General features: G+C 39.0%; 1 protein-coding gene across 1 annotated transcript in view; it reads right to left on the bottom strand.

Moving 5' to 3' along the window:
• Positions 1 to 23,423, bottom strand: part of LOC117388170 (cadherin-12-like) — a 281,473-nt gene that overhangs the window by 54,349 nt on the left and 203,701 nt on the right. Inside the window, 1 exon segment of the mRNA XM_033985644.2 lies at positions 383 to 519. Within this exon segment, the coding sequence (XP_033841535.2) occupies positions 383 to 519 (137 nt within the window).

Raw genomic sequence — 23,423 nt, 5'->3', positions numbered from 1 at the left:
TCTCAAACTCCGCTTCACACATCTTGCTCCCTGGACCCGCTCAGCTCTCCTGCCCCGGACCCAGCTCTGCTCTGCCGGTACTGTCTGCCTGTCCCAGACTCCGCTTCACACGCCCAGCTCCTGGACCACGACCCACACCCTGTTCCCGACTCACCATTTGATCATCGTTCATGTATTCTGCACCTTTGTAAATAGACACTGTAAAGTTTCCCCCGAGTCTTGTATCTTTGGTCCCCCCTTGTGCTGAGAGTTACAACAGGGAGGCTATGTATTAACCACAGACGACATACCATAGCATGAAGGTCTGCAATTTGAAACTTTACAGGTTTTAAAAATAATATAATATGACTGCATAAGCAACATGATACAATCTTGCACTTACTGAGTTTTGTGGCCACTATGGAGATATTATGCTGCGCAATATTTTCTCTGTCCAAAAGCTCATTGGTGGAAATGGTACCCTCCACTGGATCTATCTCAAAGTAGCTGTCCAAGTCGCTCTTCCAGTCAATCGAATACCTGCAAGAAAATGTTTGTTTAATGTTGGCAGTCATCGACATCCACCCGGTGAATTAATTTGTCTAATTTCAATCCCTGGAGCTGAGTGCACCAGTTGGTCTTAAATTGGGTTGGTCCTAACTCTTACGCTGGGCTTACCTACATTTAATATAGTGAACTGAGTTAGTATTGCGTGCAACAGCTCAAGTTAAGACCAGTTGTAGCTGCCCCTAGTCGTAGCTACAACTTCACGAGAAAATGGGGGATTCTGTGATGCTGCCTGGATATATAAAATGTTTTTTAGTTTAACAGTGTAAATTATCCAGTGGAGTTGCAGTATTAATGTATTAGAAGAAAATGCATGAAGCTAGTATGCATGATGAAAATAAACAGCATGATGAACATAAACAGCTAGATGAACATATTTGTCATGTATCTGTCTCCATTTGTGCAACATTATGTCATTTGCAGCTGTAAGACTTTGTGACAATTAAGTTGTTTCTATAGCTCAAATACACAGAGCTGTTTATGTTATCCCTCAGTCATCTAGGTATGATCCATTGTAAAAGAAAAAAAAATATTCTGTCAACTGGACAAAACATTTTTGAGTGTAGACGTTTCACTTGTCATCCAAGCTGCGTCTTCAGTTCTGGTCAGATTGCTTGTGGACACTGCCTTGTATCTATATATGAAGGGAGGAGCTAGCTCTTCTGAAGCTGTTGTTTACAGTTTCTGTTTGTTAACTAAGTCATCTATTGCATAATGATTCAGGCCCCTAATGGGTGCTCTCGCACGTACTGGTTATTTTCAGAAAGCCTGAAATTCTGATCTATTTCAAACCTACAGACACTTTAAGACAGAAACTGGCTAACCCAAAATTCAAAATTCCAAGCAATGTGGTCTACTCCATTCAGTGTAGTGATGACTCAGTGAGAATTGAATTGGAGAAACAAAACAGCCACTTCATAAAAGAATGTACCAACCCTGTCACAAGAGCAGGTCAGGGCCCCAATCTGCCATACATGTCCATCTCAAAGCCCCTTACCATTGCTTTAAAGATAGTGACGTACAGAAAAGAAATGGCTTAAGAGGCATTTTTTGTTGGGCAAGACAATCCATCTTTGAATAGGAATGGGGGCTTTTATCATCTATTTATAACTTTATCTTCAGACTTAAACGTAAACAAGGAAAACAATAGGGCTAGCCGGTATGCTAATAGGTGAGAGCCCCCATTGATTTTTAATTCTTCTTTTACTATTAATACACAAAGACCCTTATTCTGTAATTGGCACAAGAAGTGTTTAGCTGTCATTAGCAGAACCTTCACACACAGTGGAGGCACTTCAGTCTTGTTTAGTTTTGCTGCAGTCTTGGATTATTTACTGCCAATTCTAACTAAGGTGACAGGAAAGCACATTTTTGTACAGGATCTGTGATTAAAGAAAGGAGATAGGAGTGTGAAGCAGGCCTCAGGATTCAGAGCTAAGACCACACAAAAGAGACCAAGGGAGTGTTACCACAAGCACGGGCACACACAGTAGTGGGCACACACAGCTCTTGCGGCCTATGACACTCGCTGTTTGCTGCTCTATCATCCACCACATACTCATTTCTAATGTTTTCCTGGGACATTAGAACATTAGCACACAGTTAGCAAACAGGGTTAAATCTGGCTGCTGCACTAGTCTTAACTATAGGCTGCTGCACCATTCCTGACTATAGGCTACTGCATTAGTCTTAACTATAGGCAGGTGCACTAGCCTTCACTACAGGCTGCTGCACTAGTTGTAACTATAGGCCAGTGCACTAGTCTTACTTTAGGGTGGTACACTAGTCATAACTATAGTGCACTAGTCATAATTACAGGCTGCTGCACTAGTTTTAACCATAGGCTGCTGCAGCATTCCTAACTATAGGCTACTGCATTAGTCTTAACTATAGGCAGGTGCACTAGCCTTCACTACAGGCTGCTGCACTAGTTGTAACTATAGGCCAGTGCACTAGTCATAACCATAGGCAGGTGCACTAGTCTTACTATAGGGTGGTGCACTAGTCATAACTATAGTGCACTAGTCATAATTACAGGCTGCTGCACTAGTTTTAACTATAGGCTGCTGCTCTAGCCTTAACTATAGGCTGATGCACAAGTCCTAACTATAGGCTAGCCATAGCTTTCAGACTTAAGTTGGACGTAGGGTTAAGACCAGTGTTATGACCATCTGGTGGCCTGTAGTCCCATGTATATGATTTAGACTTAATATAACATAGACGTGGGCTTCATTAGTCATTGTGAATGGTCATTTTGGGGGAATGTGCTGAGCAGCGCATATATATTCCAATCTCATAATGGGGTGCATGTACTAGGGGTTTGTGCTGACTAAACGCTTTTCTTGGGACATAAATGAATTTTCGGCACAGTTGGGAGTCACATCAATCTGGCAAATTTGTCCGATCAACTCAAAGTCAGGAGTCATGATGTATAAAGGCTATAAATGTACAGGCCTCGAGATGTTCTAGTAAGGTATTGTTCAAAAAGGGTAATTTGTTCTAATATTAAGGCAGGGAGGGATAGAAGCTATGAAAGGAACTCAAAAGTGTAAGGGCGCGGAAGATTGCATATCTATGAAGGTGTTTATCAAGTAAAGGATCAAGTTCTCAACCATTCGTAAGAAAGAAAAAAAAGTGATGTTGTAGCTATATACATTTGAACATAGAATTTTTAGGGCAACACTTAAAAGTTCAGTTAACAAAACCAAATATTACCCTAAAGAAATTATATATATATATATATATATATATATATATATATATATATATATATATATATATATATAAAGTTAATTTATTTTTAAACTAAATGTTTCTAAAATAAAAAAAGATAATCATTTGAGAAGAAAAGAGTAGTAAAACCGAAAGTTTGAATTTTAAACAAATTACAGTTTAAACACTGCCAAGAGCCACTTGCTCTTGGCAGTGTTTATCATATAGTCAGTTGTTAAAATAGTCAGTTGTTAATAGATTAGATTAGAATAGATTATACATAATTAAACACAATATTGGCTATAACATTTATTTTGCACTCATATAACAATAAACAGGACACAGGATATAAAAAAAACAGGTGCAGGAAGAGGCAAAAAGCTCAAAAAGGCTTATATTAAAGCCTGCACCTTATGAATACATTTAACTGAACATTGATGCATTGCATTCAATAAAAAAAATGCAATTTAAAAATGAATTCAAACAATTGAAAGATTATTACACATTACCCTGAAATATCAAACATTCCCTTGACCCCTTACAATTCCAGGTCATTTTGGTGAAATTGCCTTTGTTCTGATGTCTCCAAATGATAAAAATGAGCATTATTGAATCCTCACACACACCCACCCCCACACACCCACACACATATATATATATATATATATAAAGGTATAAAAAGCTACAGTAAGTGGCTGAAGACAAAAATACACTACTATATCTCAACTGAAAATATTGTTGTCTACATAATATTGTACATAATATTGTCTACATTTCAAATTTGAGGACAATATCTATAAAAAATGATTTTCAGTTATAATTTTATTATTAGCAAATCCAGACATTTTATGATCATGATGATGTATCCAAATTTATCCAATCTTCTCCAGACCTATCCAAATAGAGATATTTGGAGAACGTTTTGAAAAAAATAAAAAAATAAAGCTTTTGAATACTTCAACCCACAGACATCAATGAGAACTCTACTGAAAGCTTATTTAGCTGCTCTATTATTTATGTACATTTATCTAGCATATCAAAACACAATATAAAATGTATATTTGTTTATAAAATATAATATGGGTCAATTAAATATATATTTACAAACCACCCACTACAAATAGTGAACAAACACACACTTCAAAATGTAAACAAACACACACTGCAAATTTAAAATACAATGTAGATGATTATGGCTTTGTCTTCTGTGTGCCAGTCATTATAGCTGTCTCTGTGTTGCTGGAAGCACAGGGGTATACAGTGTTTTCTTGTTTTTCGCGGGGGTTACGTTCCAAAAATAACCCGCAAAAAAATCCGCAAAGTAGAAAACTTTATTTTTTTACAATTATTATATATATCTTAAGGCTGTAAAACCCCTCACCACACACTTCATACAGGCATTAACATTTTCTCACATTTCTCCCTTGTTTAAACACTCTGAAAGTTCAAACCTTTGTAGATTTAAATAAAATAAGCAAAGTATTATAGAACTAAATCTATACTGTAAATAAAAATGTCAGCTTTTAGAAATAATGTAACAAATTAAATTTTAATGATCAACCTACAAGGTTGGACACATAAGAAATTATTAATAGTGACTCATGAGTATTTCACAGGTCCTCTGACCATGCCTCTTTGTCTTGGCGCCGCTCCGCTGTAATGTCTTGTAATGTTCTTTTTCCTGCAGCCACTGATCCACAAACTTAAAGCAGACTCCATCGGCACGATGGTTACAACCTTTTTTGCATCCTTGATAAAACTTATTGCTGCTGTCGTCCTTATGTTATTTTCCTCCTTCTTTATGTTCACATGTAAAGTCTCTCGTGGACACGCATTTTGGCTGCGTTATGTTTCTGAGGCACGCCTTCAAGTGTCAGAGTGGCGTGAATCTGCCGTTGACGTGGCGCGTTTTGAGCGTCCAGGTGTCAGACAGTTCGTGTGTCTGAAAAAAAAAAAAAGCTGAACTTTTTGCCGTTTGATACACAGCGTCAACCAATCAGAGACTACCCTCCAGTGACAAAGTGATTATCCAGAACAAGCAGAAAGACATCAGCCATAAACTAGCAGCAACTTAATTATGCAGGGCTAGTCACAGACACACCTCCGCACAGCTGATCGCCTACGTTGATGGGTTTTATGTAATAAATACATTAAAAGCACTCTCTCAACCGGGTCTGCAGCGTTCACAAAGACACAGGGAGAACAAAACATCCAAAGGCACTCGCAGACCATACCAGAGCGCTGGACATGCGTAAAGATGACGTGCGTCCACAGCGTCCATAACCCATCAGAGGCGTTTGTCCTCAAATGCAAAGGCGCCCAACTAGAGGCGTCCAACTTGACAACCCAGCGCTGAGCGCATTCTGTACTGTACGGGAGACACGGCACATCCATTAGCCAATCAGGACACAAAAAACAATGTGCCTTCATACACTGTAAAAAAAAGCATGCAAAATTGCACTAAAAAGAAATCCACGAAACAGCGAGACTGGAAAAAGTGAACCACGATATAGTGAGGGAACACTGTATTGCGAGTTGAACATTTCCCTGGAGTTTTGGAATGTTACTTCCTGCACTTCAACCTGTCTTGTCACCACCCGGGTTGACGTACACAAGATGATGATTCTTCTCCCTGCTTCTTTCTTCCTGCTGTGTTCTGATGGCTCCTGCCTCTGCCACCTCCAAGACAAGAGTTTCTCTAAAGGCCTTTTGGTGTATATAAGGATTTTGCCCTTTGATCTATAATGTCCTTCACTTATAAAAGTCCTGCACCATTTCTTTGTTTTGTGCAAAACCTCATAATAGCCGATGAGAACATCTGATAGGTCAACGTCACCCATGTGCCTAAGGAAAATATAAACACATTCGTAACAAGAAAGTACAAACTTGGGAGGGGGAATATTATATTATACACATATCCATAATCATCACACAAAAACAGTAAACAACGCACAATGATGCACGATTTGCGCATGGAGTAGATCTGTGTCTCTACACTATACTCTACCTGTGTAGAGTAAAGCATGCTAAACTATATATTGTCTTGCTCAGCGCTCATTGGCTGTTGGTGTAAAGCATCAGCAATGAGTAATGCGTAGTACTTGGTTGATACTACAACAGTGAGAGCAGGCATAAACATTCTGCCATCTAGGGCTTCAGTAATCCGCAAAACTAATGTTGATTGTCAAATTAGGTGTCAATCAGAATATAACATTTGGGTTTAGCATTGGGCAGCACAGTTATCACTGTCTGAAATATATTCTGCCAGATATCAACAATAAACAAAGCCTGATCTGTAACTCTCCACAGGAATGTGCCAGAGCGTACCTCACCCATGCATACAGATGAGATGCTAATGTATGCACATTTTATATTGTCACCTACAATAATGCAAACTGCAGAATAAAACAACACCTTTCAAACGATAGACAAATTAAGTCTAATTCATACAGCTAAACACAAATGTGCCAGAGTGCATGGTTCAAATGCCTCGTATTTGCACAGAAGCAATGCTAACGCTTACACATAATACATTTTACCTACAATTATGTCAAAAGCACAATAAACCACGCTTACCGATCGAGAACAGCATTCGATCCATCAAAACATAAAGTCCTCTACTTCTGAGTCCACCATGGAATCTTCATGGCTTTGCCACAAACAACTGCGGGTCCGAGATGCCTCTAGCATAACTTGTACAAACATTCACAGTGTCCTCGATCACAGACTTCCTTTGTTTTGTCTGTTTCATCATGTTTAGAATGCAAAACTGTTGCAAAATAACAGCATGTAAAATGCTGACGAATTACGCACACAGTCCCTGGATCCACTCGGTCTCTGTTGCGCATTTGACAAGCTCCGTCTGTTTACTGAAAAGCATGGCATGCTATCCTAACATCACTAACTGCATGTAATGTAATTGGTTGATCCTACAAGGGGGATAGTGGGGCGCAAACTGTCAGCCATCTGTAGCACTCATTTGCTGTCTGGGGCTCCAGTAACCCACAACCCTCACCTAATTGGCCAACCTTGGTGTCAGTCAGAAGCTAATGTATGTGTTTAGCATTGAGAAGCAAAGTTAGGGCTGACTGAAGCAGATTTCATGTTTGGAATACTTCCCTGCAGCAGATTCAACATAGAGGTTCTAACTTATTTTGTGGACATAATTTCTTCACTGAATTATATTCTCTGGGTCTATACGGAACAACTGAGACTACTTTTCGGAGAATATATTGATGTTTGACAGAACCAGAGCCCTCATAGTTAAGTGAAGTCCAGATCCAATATATTTTTTTTTTTTTTGCTTTTCTGTAAAAATGGCTTTGCTGTCAGCACTGTGGTGATTGCAGGTGAAAATGGCTTGCATATTCGAAAAGACGAGCAGCGTAACTTTCATTTGATGTGTATATATTTGTGTGGGTGATGCATGCTGTAGAGTTGTAAAGTGGGGGGTTAAACTCTTTTTAAATGACATTTCCGATCTGCATTATGGGCCAGATGTGAAAATTGGCTCCACACTTGATGTGAGCTCTTGATGTGACACAGTTTGGAACATGTAAAATTGCAATTTGGATGAGTTTGTATCTATGAATCTCTGCAGTTTTGAAGTAAAATGTGAAATGTTTAGGAATAGTGAGCATAGTTTTATAATAGTTATATATAGTTTGTAAATGGAATAGTGCACTGAATAAAACTGTCACTAGCTGTGGACTTGGCTTTATTATCCTGGTGCTGCTCAGCTCTCCTGCAAATTCAAAAGGCCGGCCTCTTGTTAGCTCCATCAATGCCCCAGGCTCTCTCAATAATTTAACCAAGCAATGTAGCACCAGACACCGCGACAGCAAGACACCACTGACAGCAACATGGGCCTTAGCCTGAATTCAATGTTAAGAGCTGCAGAACGGCAGATTTCCCGCTAACTGGCTAATAACATATACTACACACACACACATACATAATTTACACATGATTTTCACTACTAGAAGAAGGATGCGCAGTCGGTCGCAAACACAACACCACTCCGCCCTGCCCAGCCCGGGCGCATGCTGCTGCTGTGACCAATAAAATATTGACACACTCAAGATAGCGGGGGATGTGGTCGTGACATGGTGAATTAAAATGACAACAATATCGTAACTTGTCACATTAACAATTACACTAACCTCTTTATAAGATTCACTAAACATTACCTCAAGATTGCTGTTTCTTCTATTTTATTCTTTTTGCCTTTCTCCGGTAGATTTGTTTCGACATGATGTGAAGAAAATGAAAATGACCATGAACAGTTGGGCACAGTACCACTACATTATGCATTTGTTTATTCAACACTGCTCGTGCTCGCTTACAATGAAGCTGGCCAATCATCGCAGCATCAGGTGCAGCGCCATTCTGTTGGTTGCCAGATTGGCAATACAAATACATCCTGTGTGCATTGTAGAGTGCGCATACTGTGCTAAAGCAGAGATGTGCCAGCAGCTCATACTGCGCTAGTACTACATGCAATGTATATTATGGGTGGTCAAGAAGGGGCCCTCTTATGGCCTCGGGGGCCTAAGCGGCCGCTTAGCCCACTTACAGGCTGGGCCTGCCCTGAAAACATACTGTTGGCCATTAGCTTGAATACAAAAACAGATGTGAACTGCATGTCGTAGCATAGCAATGACAGCCTATTCATCAAGCCATGCCATTTGATCTATAACGGATGCTAGCTCATTTATAGTTTTTTGTTGTCCCCATAGCAAATCCACTTTTGTCGTTCTGTGTCTTGGTAAACATTTTAGGGTCCACTGCCCGGCTAATGCGAACTTTTAAGAGACCTCATTTCTTCTGGGCAATGACCTTTGCAGTTAAACCCTCTCTACGCTTTCCACATTGCAAGTTATTTGATCTTAAAAGCCAGTCGCTCATTAATATTTATAGTACTTGTTTTATACAGCGTGCAGCTTCTGACTTGACTTCCCTCATTCATTAGATGGAGATCCTCACATGTCAAGACCTTTAAGACTTTTTATGCTAATTAAAACCAAGAACAAAGCCATTTGGCTGGAAGTATCGTAATTTGTCATTTTTCATTTTGATTGGTTGAGTTGGAAGTCGGTGTCATGTGCATACCATTGCACTGAGCATGGTCATGTCAGAATATGTAAACGTCTGTCTCTCTTGATTCACATTAGAACTAGTGCCCTTTCAAGAGTTGAAGAGATGAATGTGGTGCAATTTTCCTCTGACTGCGGTGCTGCTCTTTGGACTTTAAACACTAGCACTATCACTAGCATCATAGCACAGAGTACAAGGGTGATATTTCACACCAAAATTGAGCTACAATACTGGAAGATTGCATTCGGATCTTCAAACAAATGTTTTTGTTTTGTTTTGTTTTTTTGTTTTTTTTTGTTGTTTTTTTTTATCGGGGCAGGATTGGATGGGGCATAGGGTTGCACAGTATATTATAGTCAAATCAAGACCACAGTTTGAGTTGGTGCAGTCATTAAATCACAAAGAGTGTATTAGATTGTTTTTTTGTTTAAAAAAAAAAAGGGGGAAAAAAATCAATTTTTATTTTCCAGAATTGTGCTGCCCTAACAAAATACCAGTCAATCAGTAAAATGAGACCAGATTACAAAAAAGTTTAAATAGAAGAACATCCAACAAAATATAAATAAAATGTATGGTTGCTAGGAATTGCATTTTGCAGCAAGAGGGTTTGATTCCCAAGCTATAGGATAGAAAAAATGGCAATATTAAAATAGAAAATTAAGTAGTATTTATCTTTATTTGACTATATTGTTTGTTTCTAGTTTTACTTTATTACCATAAAAAAAACAAAAAAAAAAACACAACAGCATTCAACCAGTAAACAAACAGTGGTTGTACAGCTATAGTCACACATAATTAACAGTCACAGGATCAAACATATTCTGGTTTTCTAAGCATAATGTAAGATTTCCATTTCACCCATATCTTGTCAAATGTGTTCTTTTGGAGTGTGTTGTACATTGTAATCTGTTCCATGACAAAGATTGACTATACCAGGTTGTGCCAATCGTCCAGGGTGGGGAGATGCACCTCTAACCATTTTTTAGTTATTGACTTCCGTGCTGCTAAATTCAACATAACAAACAAACATCCCACCTCAGTGCTTGTGTCCACAGAATATAAAAGTCCAAACAATAATTTGTCCCAATTTAAAGACACTTGTAAATTAAATATTATTCTCAACTCTGATAGAACATTATTCCAGCAGTTCTGTATCATGGGACATGCCCAAAACAAATGAAATGATTTCCTCCGTGAACACTACAGTTCCTCCAACAAGCGGATGAGCCCAAATAATGTGAGCTTTGTGCAAGTGTTACAAAGTATCTGGTGAGGCACTTCCAGCCAAAACATCTCCATGTATTTGAACTGGAGATCTTCCATTGGAAAGCATTGTGTTTCAACCAGGTTTCATTCGACAAAACTGTATTTGCTTCCTCTTTCCAATTTTGTTTAATATGTGTTTGAAATTTTAATGTCCTGAAAGTCCTTATATAATCTAGAAATCAATTTCAAAAGATGAGTCTGGATTTGTCAAGTATATCAACACATTGGCCAAGAACAGGAAATATCCCTATTTGCCAACAAACATCCCCACCCCAGTAATATTACTATTTTGAGCAATACCCCAACTCAATGCCTTAATAAAAATGACAAAGCATAATGGACTGCTTGGGCATTCCTGTCTATTTCCTCTCTCTAGGTTAAATGATTTGGAAAGGGCTCCATTTACTTTAATTCTCGCTTTTGGACATTTATATAATGCTTGAATTACCCTTATAAATGACTGATGGGATTGAAATTGTTCAAAAAATTTGTCCAAAAGTTACCAGATAATGTGATGAAATGCCCTTTCGGCATCAAGGCTTACAAGTAACATTTTATCCTGAGTTTTAACTACATGATCTATAATGTGTAAAGTTTGGTGAATTTTATGCTGTGTCTGTCTCTTTGTAATAAAACCTGCCTGGTCTAAACTTAAAAGTTAGAATATTTTCTAGTTTTTTAGAAATAATATGTGTAAATATTTTATAATCTTGATTAAGCATTTTCCGCACTATAAGGTGCACCTAAAAGCCTTTAATTTTCTCAAAAACCCACAGTGTGCCTTATAATCCGATGCGCCTTATATATGGATCAATATTGGTCAATTATGACACCCGTAGTCAGGAGGCATCACCGAAGTAACAGCAGTAATAACCCTTTAAGGACTGAGCACACTATGGGCCAGTATAGCTTACCTAGACCTAGACTTTTATTCTTTTTTAGCCATAAAAATCATGTCAAACGAAGTATCAGAATTTACTGCATTTTTTCACACAACTACTTCTATTTTACATATCCATCCGTATTTTTTTCTTTTACGCATTGAATAAATGAGTGAAAATCTCCGCAGCTTTCATTCTTCACCTTCGAGGGACAACAGAGGCAGATTACCGTAATGATGGTAAAATATTTAGCTAGCCCCATGTCTCCGCTTTGAGACGCCGTTTGAATTTACATGAGAGCACGACTGGGCGTGGAGTTACGCTGCTGGAAAGTCCGCAACTGCGAGTCTAACGGCGACGATAGGATCCGACGCTATAGGGATAACGGGGAGACAGCGCCGGGCGACATACGCCACAATCTGCCAATGGATTGCAGATGCCTGGGCTGATATATCAGTCTGAACTGTGGTCCGAGCTTTCACGAAGGCAGGAATTGTCACTGAACTGCCAGACAACAGCAGCGACACGGATAATGGCGATTTTGATGAGACGGAATCGGGCACTTTGAATGAGCTTGCCCAACTGTTCAACTCAGACACTGAAGAGGAAGAATGACGGATTCGTGAATGAGGAATGAGCTGAAAAAGTGAGGCTTTACGTGTTTACAACTAAACAAGGCTGGGAGATATTGTGAATATGGACATCAACGTTTGAACAACGTTGAGTTATTGTTAATGCGTTGCACTATTTCGAGAGTTACTATATTGTGAATGCATTAACTTGTTTTGCGAGTGAACAAAGTTTTCAGAACGTTTATTTTTTAAAATTCTATTAATAAAGTTTGAATGACTGACTTATCTGACTGTTTTGTTGACTTTCCCTTTAGCGCAGCTCCATCTCGTGGATGTGTAACACAACCCCAGATACTACAGTACTTTCTATTCTATGCGCCTTATAATGCGGTGCGCCCTATATATGAAATTTGTTTTAAAATCGGCCATTCATTGAAGGTGCGCCTTATATTCCGATGCGCCTTATAGTGCGGAAAATACGGTACTAATGGAGCGATAGCTTCCACACCCGAGTTTATCCTTTCCCTCCTTTGCGATCAACGGAATAGATGCCTCATTCCAAGATGGAGGCACTATGCCAAATTTGAGAACTTGATTGAATGAGGTTTTCATAATAGGGACAATAAGGGTCTTCATCTTTTTATACCACTCAGAGGAAATGCCATCTGGCCTTGGTGCTTTGTTAGTTTTACAATCAGAAATTACTTTTTTAAATTTCAAGTTCAGTTATTTCTGAGATCAAGTTTTTGTTTTGTTCTTCATTTACTTTTGCTAGTTTAATTGTATCCAAAAATGTCGTCCTGAGACTACCACTACTATCTACTACTATCCACCGTCGGCAAAGTGTATAATTGTCTATAGAATACCAAAAATACTTGTTGAATATCTTCCAATTTAGAGTCAATAGTATCTGTTTGGGGATTCTTTATTTTGGAAATTGTATTGTCCAATTGTCCTCCTGATTCATGATATCGTGGCCTCATAAAAATATTTTTTTCCTCATTTCACTTGAGAGATTTTTTTATTTTTATTTTATTCTTTGTCTTATCTATTTCAATTTTCAAGCTCTGATGTAAATTAGCTTTATGTGCATTTTCCAAAGATTGTATTTGCGGTTGAAGAATTGTTAAATGTTGATTTAATTTCTTTCTAAAATTTTAACAGTATCCAGTAGTTTTCCCCTTTATAACCACGTTCAATGCATCCCACACAATTGTAGGCATAGCTTCCTCATTTTCATTTTCAGATAAATAGTTTTGGCTATTTTCTCTAATGTGTGCCCTCTAATTTGTAAAAAAAAAAAAAAAAAAAATGAATTTAACTTCCAGGAAGTATCTTCCTTTTTCTTCACTTAAAGCTATGTCCATATATACTGGGGTGTGGTCTGATATATCCATAACACCTATTTTACAATTAACTACTCATGTAAATTATTTTTAAATATAACAAAATAATCCAATCTAAAATAAAGATTATGGGGATAAGAAACAAAGGATTATACATCAAACCAAAACATCAAAGAGCCCAAGATCTTTCATTGTCAATTTGAAGCTTTTAGTTGTTTTTACTCGCTCCCTGTGTCTGTGGGTTAGATGAATCCAATGTTGATGGATTCATCTAACGACTTGGAGATGAATCCAAGTCGTATGTTCAAATTACCACCCAGAATCAAAATATCTTCTGTCTCTGAATTAATTATTTAAAAAAATGTGTTTATAAAACTTCCACTCAGATCCTGGGAGCCATATACATTTATGATTGTAATCAAAGCACCCTGTAGATAACCTTTAACCAGTACATACCTCCCCTCATTATCCATTTTCCCTTTAACACACTCAAAGTTTAAATTATTAGAAATCAGTGTTACTACACCTCCCTTTGAGCTTTTGGGGCAGGAAAGCTGAACAATTTTCAAATTTCCATTTCTTAAGTTTTTAATGTTCTGATTGGGGTAAATGCGTTTCCTGAAATAGGGCCAACTCTATTTCCTCCTGTTTCAATTTAGTCATAATTTTGCTCATTTTAATAGGATTCCCCAAACCATTAACATTGTAAGTTGCTACTCTGATTCTCTTAGTATTCTGCAGAGTACTCCAAGATAAATTTCCTCTTGTAAATGAAATATGTACACCCCTAAAAACAAAAACAAAACTAGCAACAATCATCAGAACGGATGAAAACATAACATACTGACTTCAAACAAAAGGCCACTTTGTTCGCCGTTGGGACTACTCCATCTTCTTGTGCAGGACTGCCCTCTTCAGCCTGTAGGCTGTTACATGAGTCTGTGGGGTCTTTTATCTTTATCAGTGACCTGACTACAAGTGTATTCTCATACCCATATTATGGAATATATAAAACTATAAGAAAATTATCAGTGTAAAATCAAAATACAATTATTTACTTAGTTATATAAAGCATTACCTCACTGTCTACTAGTCTAAAATTTAAAACCTTAAGCCGTGTCATCCTGACTTCCAAATGCTTGGAGTTTCTCCTTAAATCCTGGTGTCTGGGCTCCATCACCTTTTTTTCAACTCGCCGTCTGCCACATTCGCTGCTTTATTTGCTCCATAAGCAAAGCGGAGGTTTTGACCACGTTAACCCACATTCCTCTCTTCACCATGACCTCCATTGCCTCCTGGGCTGAGTTGTATGTTACCATTCCACCACTGTAGCGCACTCTCAGCTTGGCCGGAAAGGCTTGTGGAATCGGATGTTGTCTCGGAGTGCTGCCTTTGCCGCTGTGTACTCTTAACGTTTACGTTGTACTTCTGAGGCATAACTGGCAAACTTGGCCACAAAGGACTGCGGCACTGCTCCAGTCCTCGCTCTGAGTGCGCTAGCGCACCAGGCGAGGGTAGACCCAAGCCATTTGTGAGTCTGAACAAAGGTAATCACAGATGATCCTCACTTTCCTCAGTCACCCCGTATATTCTGAAATTCTCACACCTAAACACCCCTCTAGGTCCAGTAGCTTAGCTTCAAGTTGAGTTTGGAGTTTTGCTAGCTCAATTAGCATATCCTCTGATGACTGGATTCACATCTTTGCAGCCACTATTCCTTCTTCTTCATCCATCCTCTTGCCTATATCGATCATGTCCTCTCTCATTGCATCTAATTGCTCCTTGTTTTCCTTCCTAAAATCACAAAGCTCTTTCAGGATAAAGTCGACTTTGCCTTCATCATTTCTGTCTTTCACTTTCGCTTCATCGTCCTCCATGTTGCTATTGCTACTAGCTTGAGATAATATTACTTCTTCACTACGTTCCATCATTTTGTCATGATTCCTGTTCTGCTCTCCCTGCGCCCTCGTCTCCCCCCTCCCTCACCTGTCTGTCTCCGGAGCTGGGCAGAATCCGGACTCCTCCCACGCGCACCTGCTCCCCATCAGCGCAATCAACGCCACCTGCCGCGGATAAGAGGGGTCTGGACGAGTCACTCGGCGCCGGAACGTCCGTGTACTCACGTGAATATGCTCTTGGCTTTACACCGCTTTGGATTTTTGTCTGCTCTGGCTTATCGGAACCATATCCCTTTTCCTCCAGGAATCCGCCGAGAACCAGCTCCGGACCTCCCCTGCTCGTGCACCTCAACCCTGGTAGGATCCTGTCTCACTCTGCTCCCCGTACACCTCGGTCCCTCCACGTCCACGACTTCGCACCCACGCTCCCCAGCTTCTATGGTTTTTGGACTCTTGCCTTGTTTTAAGATCACGAACTATACTACGGACTATTACCTTTGTGATCACGATTATTGTGAATAAAGACATTGTTAAACCTTTACGAGTCTGCAACTTTGGTCCCTACGTCACGCTGGTTACAACACATTTGTAAGGTAGTCTTCTTACCTTTTTTGGGGTATTTCGTCATATTTAAAAGGAAGGAAGCCCTATTTGAGTATATTTGTTACTGTTTTAAAGTAGTATTTTCAATGGAACACTGATTTGTAGTCATACCCTCTTCTCAATGGCTAATCTCATCAGCTCTCAGAAGCTGAGTGGTGTTGGGCCTGGTTAGTATATCAATGGGAGATCACTGGGTATACCCAGTGTCACAATGGGACAGCAGTTGCTCTAGTGCAGACTGCCTTTGTGTCCTTAGGCAACACACTTTACCCACTTTGCCTCGTATGAATCTGATGTGTGCATAATTGGTTTTGATTTTTATAATGTTGTGAACTGTTTATTGTGTACGGAAAGGCTCAACCAAGAAGAGTTACAGCAGTTTGGGTTGTTGTGATTTAAACCCTACTAACAATCCAATTCCTGGATATTGAGAATGACAATAATTATTCTTGAGATTGTTTTAGTTACTCTGTCAGTGTATCAGTCCCCCCTAACTCTACGTCTAATGGGATTTCTTTGTAATAAATGCACTTTGATGTCCATGAAAGAATCTCATATCGAGCAATCAATACCAAAACTATGCCTTTAAAGAGGGCTGGCATGAAGCAAGTGAGAAATAATGCATCATGTCCATATATAATAGAAAAACATGAAACGTCGTTCACTTATTTAATTTGTCCAACATGGATTCTTATAAGAACAGGCCTCATCAACAGCAGGAACACATCTAAAGAAAGGAACATCTGAAAATTAATTACTGCTGTTATCTGCTCCTTTGAACTGTGCTAATTCAGCAGGGCCATACAACTCAGGGTAATTAGGACCAAACTAATAGGAGTTTATTTCCTATAGCTTACACGTGCTTGAGACTAAGATTTTCAACACTATGAATGAATATATGCTTTTTGAACTAGCTTTCAACAACTGCATGTATAAAGCTTTTAATGAAATAATACACTGCCTGGCCAAAAAAAAAGTTGCCACCAAAAGAAAAAGGTCACACACTCTAATATTTCGTTGGACCGCCTTTAGCTTTGATTACGGCACGCATATGCTGTGGCATTGTTTCGATACGCTTCTGCAATGTCACAAGATTTATTTCCATCCAATGTTTCATTAATTTAGATCTTGCATTGATGATGGTAGAGTCTGACCGCTGGGCAAAGCCTTCTCCAGCACATCCCAAAGATTCTCAATGGGGTTAAGGTCTGGACTCTGTGGTGGCCAATCCATGTGTGAAAATAATGTCTCATGCTCCCTGAACCACTCCTTCACAATTTGAGCCGGATGAATCCTGGCATTGTCATCTCAGAATATGCCGATGCCATCTATCTCTCTCTATCTATCTAAGGCTCCAGCAAAGGGGAGGGGGGCATCCCGTCCCCACGCGTTGAGCCGCTCTGCGCGTTGAGCTGCTCTGCGTCCTCTATGGTGACTCCAAGTTGTTGGAGGTCGCCCGCAATGACGTCAAGCCATCGGGTGCGGGGCTTGCCTCGTGGTCGTTTCCAGCCTGCCGCCTTTGGGTCAAACTGGAGGATGGCTCTCGTGGGATGGTCAGCAGGAAGGCGGAGGACATGGCCAAACCAGCATGTGCGGCGTTGTGCAGCCAGGCAGGATGCTCTGGGCTGGAGCGTGCGAGCTCTGAGCCCCTGGTTGGAAACTCGCTGGGGCCACCTGATATTTTCGATGGTACGGAGAGCTCTGCTATCAAAGCCGTCTACTTTGGCAGCCAGAGTCTTGTTCAGGGGCCATGTCTCCGAACCATACAGCAGGATGGAAAGTACGGCGGAATTATATATCCGGAGCTTTGTCGTGCGTGAGATGGTGGAGTGTCGCCAGAGTGGCTTCCAGAGGGACTGCAGGGCTGATGCTGCCAGGGCTCTTCTGCGGTTAATCTCTGGATTTAGGTCCCCGTTGTCCGTCACTATGGACCCCAGGTACACAAAGCGCTTCACAGGCTCTACAATGTCATTGCCAAGCTGGGGGGGGGGGGGGGGGGGGTGGATCTGGCCCATCACCGACATGTATAAATTTGGTCTTAGCTCAGCTCACTTGGAGGCCAAGCTTCCCTGCCTCTTCACTGTATATGCCCAGAGCGTCTCTCATGCCCCATGCCATCAGGGAAGAAAAAAAATCCATTGATGGAATAACCTGGTCTTTCAGTCAACTGACCTCATTCTTTGAGTGCATACTGTTGCTGACCTTACCAACTGGACCTAGACCTGACCAACTGGAGAAGGCTTGTACCTATTTGCTTACTTAAATCCAGGTGGCTCCTTTTTTTTTTTGGCCAGGCAGTGTACAAATTGTCAGGTTCTATGTTTGTGCATTCACCGTTTGAATATGTCATGGCAAAGTACAATGTAAACAATAGGGAAAAAACAATGTGTGTTCCTATCAATCACACCCATCTGAACTCACAGAGATTCAACAGTGGCCAGACTGAAAATACACAAGTGTGTATTTTGGAACCCAGGCAAGCTGTGGCTAGACTTAGCTGACCAACTCATGAAGCCTAATATACATGAACCCTGATAAATTGGTTCAAGTCCTATTTAGAAAACAGGGAGTACTTTGTTGAAATTGGAAAATGTATATCAGATAAAATGTCCCTGACCTGTGGGGTGCCCCAGGGGTCAATCCTGGGACCCCTGCTGTTCAATCTCTACATGCTGCTGTTAGGCCAGTTAATACACAGCAATAATGTGTCCTACCACAACTATGCAGATGACACTCAGATCTATGTCTCACTGGCAGCAGGTGAATATGGACCTCACTCTGCCACTGCATCCAACAGATCAGTGTGTGGATGCAAAACAACTTTCTTCTGCTAAACTCAGACAAGACTGAAGTCATCATCTTTGGCCCACAGAAACATAGAGAAAGTGTCAGCAGTCACCTCCAGTTTTTCTCTCTAAAACCTTCAACTCAGGCTAGAAATCTAGGGGTAATAATGGACTCAGACTTGAACTTTAACAGCCACATCAAATCAATAACATCTGCAGCTTTTTACCACCTAAAGAGCATTGCAAAAATCAAAGGTATACTGTCAAAGCCAGACTTAGAGAGACTTATCCATGCATTTGTCTCCAGTAGGTTAGACTATTGTAACGGCCTGCTCATTGGCCTCTCCAAACGAGCCTTAACACAGCTGCAGTACATCCAGAACGCTGCTGCTCGGGTCCTGACTAGAACCAGGAAGTACGAGCACATAAGTCCTGTGCTCAGGTCTCTGCACTGGCTTCCTGTAGCTCAAAGAATAGACTTTAAAGCAGCTCTGCTTGTGTACAAGTCTCTCCAAGGCCTAGGTCCAAAGTACATCTCCAACCTGTTAGTGCCATATGAACCATCTCGCACTCTGAGGACTTCAGGAACCGGCCTCCTGCTGGTGAGTCAGGACTAAATATGGGAAATCAGCATTTAAGTTTTATGCAGCTAAAACCTGGAACAGTCTTCCTGAAGATGTGAGACAGGCCTCTACTTTGAAAATGTTTATATCCAGGCTCAAAACGGTTCTGTTCAGTTGTGCATACGACTGAAAGGGTTTTATTCTGCACTCTTCTGTTTTAATGGTAAATTTATGATGATTATTTGTGATTATTTATGTTTTGATTTGTGTGATTTTAATGTCTTTCTTATTCTGTAAAGCACTTTGAATTACCTTGTGTACGAATTGTGCTATACAGATAAACTTGCCTTGCCTAAGATGCATCAACAAGTAACACTGACAAATATGATTCTATTGAATTTGTATGCACATATTATAAAATGGTCTATTAAGCATACACATAAACATATATACATATATCTCTATTAATTGCATGCATACTACTTTAACACATTTGTTCATTCAAGGGTAACTGAGGATACAGATTCAGCTTACACAAGTGAGCAGTGTAAACTGAATACAATTCAATGCTTTCAGATGGCTTGAAGTGCAACATAACTTGATGCCATTTAAAAAAAAAAAAAAGGAGGTTGAGTTATTCAACAAATGTGCATTCTCACAGAAAAATGCTTTTCCTTTTAATAGTCATAAAAATTTATGTTTCTTTGACAAATAAACGTAGGATTGGCCATCAACTTTTGGCCATGTACTTGCTGTTATAAATAAACTTGCCTATCTGACATACCATAGGACTTAAAGTGGTTCAAAGTTTAGGAAGGCCTTTAAATCCTATTAGCTGCAGTATTTATGAGATCCTTTTGTCTCGCTGGCGATAACACAGAGCACTATGCAGTCTTAAATTGTCTCCAAACTTTAAAAGCATTCTTCTTCTCTATGCATCATGGGTCACTGGTTCTATTGTTTTCCAGTGCGAGAACGCAACGCTGCCTCCAATGCCTCGTAAATGAACTGTGTCAGGAGTGGATGATGAATTTTTAAACCAAGGATGAATATAAAGACAAAATGGACTAACTGGCTATTCTTGTCTAACAAAATCTCAACTTTTTGATTTTTAATTCATAAAGTAGCGGTCACTGTTCAAACAATAGATCCACCTTTGCCACTTTTCGAGAGTACCATTTATACCAAACATATTTCTAACACAAGAATGTTTTCCTCATATATTTTTTTACTTTGCTCGGCCTTTGTCTCTCTGGGATGGGTCTATTGTGGTACACTGATCACGTTTTATGGGCTGTGGAGGGGTGCAGGAGCCAAATTGGAAAAGAAATGGGTTGCCTTGAGTATAAATCAGAAGTCGAGTCGGGCGTGTAAGAACTTATAAAATGCAGAAGTCATCTTTAAAATGCCCTACCTGACAATTATAAGCAGAAGGTGGCAGCCAACAGCACACAGCCTTGTAATGCCCATTCAGAAGTTCAATACAGAAGAATGGCATTTGGGTGGAGACACAGGTTAAGTAAATCACAATGCATTTTCAGTAAACATTCTGTTGTCATGGCAAACTGCACTGCTTTCAATAATATAGCCTCGCTGAAAATATATTCTCTATATAAGCTTCAATGAAAATATATTCTCTGTATAAAATTATATTGGCCACCACTTATCAAAATTATTAATTTTATATGAATAAAATATAATATTATACATTATTGTAATTATTTATTGCTTCAAAATGTAGCTTTGTAATATAATGCTTTAGAGTTGTATAGCACCTATCAAGATAGTCAAAGTGATTTACATTACATTACATGTTATAATGTTTTTTCCTTTCAAACTGAAACCACTCTGCTCTACCTTGATGTCACGTGGTAAACAGGAAGTGCTCCATTGTGTTGTTAAACTCTATACATCATCACCTGGAATTGCCAATCTTTACTGAACCAAAGGTAAAAGGTAGCTGTTAACTTGAACTACCACTAAATTACATAACAAAGTGGAGCGGATCATTTTGAGTTTTGAATATGTAGACAAACTAATAATAAAGGATTACTCAAACGTGTGAATGAAATAAAACATAACTCCAGGTATGTTTTTGATGAGGTAAAAACATAAGATCACAAGATGTGATAATATAGCACCCAAAGCTTTACCCAAAGCTGCCCCTCCAAAGCAGCATCACCAACCACCACCAATAACCTATGCAAACACCACATTTGTACAGTGGGTGAAGCGTCTTGCCCAAAGGCATAATGACAGTATGTACAAACTAGACCTTTGAAGGGGAACAGACACCACATTTATTATTTGGAAGTCTTGAATACTCTAAGTCAATCTTGTCATCAAATATTCATCAGATTATAGTTATGGCATATATAGAGTTGGGTCAAAATATTAAAAATAATCTACAATCAAGACATAGCAGACCAAATTGTGTGAGGGCCAAAACGTCTACATGTCAAAATTGCACAATAGCTATTCTGTCAAATAAAGTTTAACTCAATGCTCAACACTGATTCCCATACCACAATGATAATAAAAAGACTTATTTTTTGAAAATATACTAGGATTTTCAACATTATTTAACCGTACAGTCATATATGTGTGTAATCCCATGGTCCCGTGGGCCATGGGTGTATACTAGTCTGTGTCTTATACTTGTTCTGATAAAGTTCAAGATCATTCTAAAGCTTTTCAGAGAAAGTTCATTTCTGTTCTGTGAATAGGACTTTTTTTTAGTATTGATACCTGTTGAAATGAGTATCTAGTTTAGTAATTGCACTTTTTATATGTATTTTTTATTTTTTTTTAAGGACTACAGATGGAAATTAGCATTTTGCTAAATCTGGTGCAGCCATCTTTTTAATGTATCTGCACACTGTCCTTCAAATAAATAAATAAATAAAAATAAATAATGATTAGGATTTGCTTTTCGATACCTTTGACAACCCTACCTGACAGTTCCTACATGTATTTCAGTCTTGACTGTGCATGTGTAAGTATCCCTCATACAGAGTTGTCACTTCTGTATCCCCGCTCACAACACGCAACACAATTTAAAGGTGTTGATTTACACAGGCATTTTTTACACGTTATAGGAGGTATGTCTGCATGAGTGATTTTGATTGGAATATTGGCCCATAATGTTTTTAGTGGTTCAGATGTTGCGTTTATGTTTATGTTTTTATTGTTTATGAGTGTTCCTTTATGAGCAAACTTTGGGAGCAGGCTAAAAACACCAACTGGGTCCACTGTCACCTCAAAGTTTCAGTGAATTCAAAGACACTGGAGAATGAACAAATGCTGTGAAGCTACAAACGTGAAACTGCAAACTGTATGTGAGTCCAAATGCATCAATATCTGTTTCTTATGTGTGACTGTGGCCCAGAGTATTTTTGTGTTTAGTTTTGTTTTGTTTTTTTTTGTTTGTTTTTTTGTTTTTTACTGAAATGTACCTATCCCATTGATTTATAAATAAAACAAGGAACTAAAAAAACAGAACATCATGGGGCCCCTCCAACCAGATTTCAGATTTGACAAAAAAATAAGGGAATGTCTAAATATTATTATTTCTACTATTATTATATTGTAAATAGGAAAAAAAACAAAACCAAAAAAAAAAAGGTCAAAGAAAGGGGTCTTACTGTGACATGGTGATGGGTGATAACACTCTCATATTCAGCACTTTTGGGGTAGTGTTTGATACAGATCCTAAAGTTATAAGTGAAAGTTTCAATAAATATGCATTACACATGAATAAATCAAATAGTATAAATCTAAACAATGCCGTTCTTTAGGATAGGCTTTCAAATAGTCTCAAAGTCCAAATGAACACCTGAGACAGATGGATCAGTGCTATGCCCTTAAATAAAATTTATACCTTGCCTTGAAATTACATGTAAATTAGTATTTGTAGCAAGTAAATCTAAGAATCCTAATAAAACTTTAATTTAAAGGGTTCATATTTTCTGATCCATGTTAGAATGTTGTTTCCTCGTCACAAACATACCTGGACTAGTGTTTTGTTTCATTCATTGTTTAGTTTTAACACACAAACTTTGTATATTTAGGCTTCTTAGTTCTTCTCTCAAAACTGAAAACACTCTGTTCCACCTTGAGATGTCATGTGGTAATACAGGAAGTATTCCGCTGTG

This window comes from Periophthalmus magnuspinnatus, chromosome 20 (assembly GCF_009829125.3).
Source record: "Periophthalmus magnuspinnatus isolate fPerMag1 chromosome 20, fPerMag1.2.pri, whole genome shotgun sequence".
Lineage (NCBI taxonomy): Eukaryota > Metazoa > Chordata > Actinopteri > Gobiiformes > Gobiidae > Periophthalmus > Periophthalmus magnuspinnatus.
This window is presented reverse-complemented; position numbering and strand designations above follow the sequence as displayed.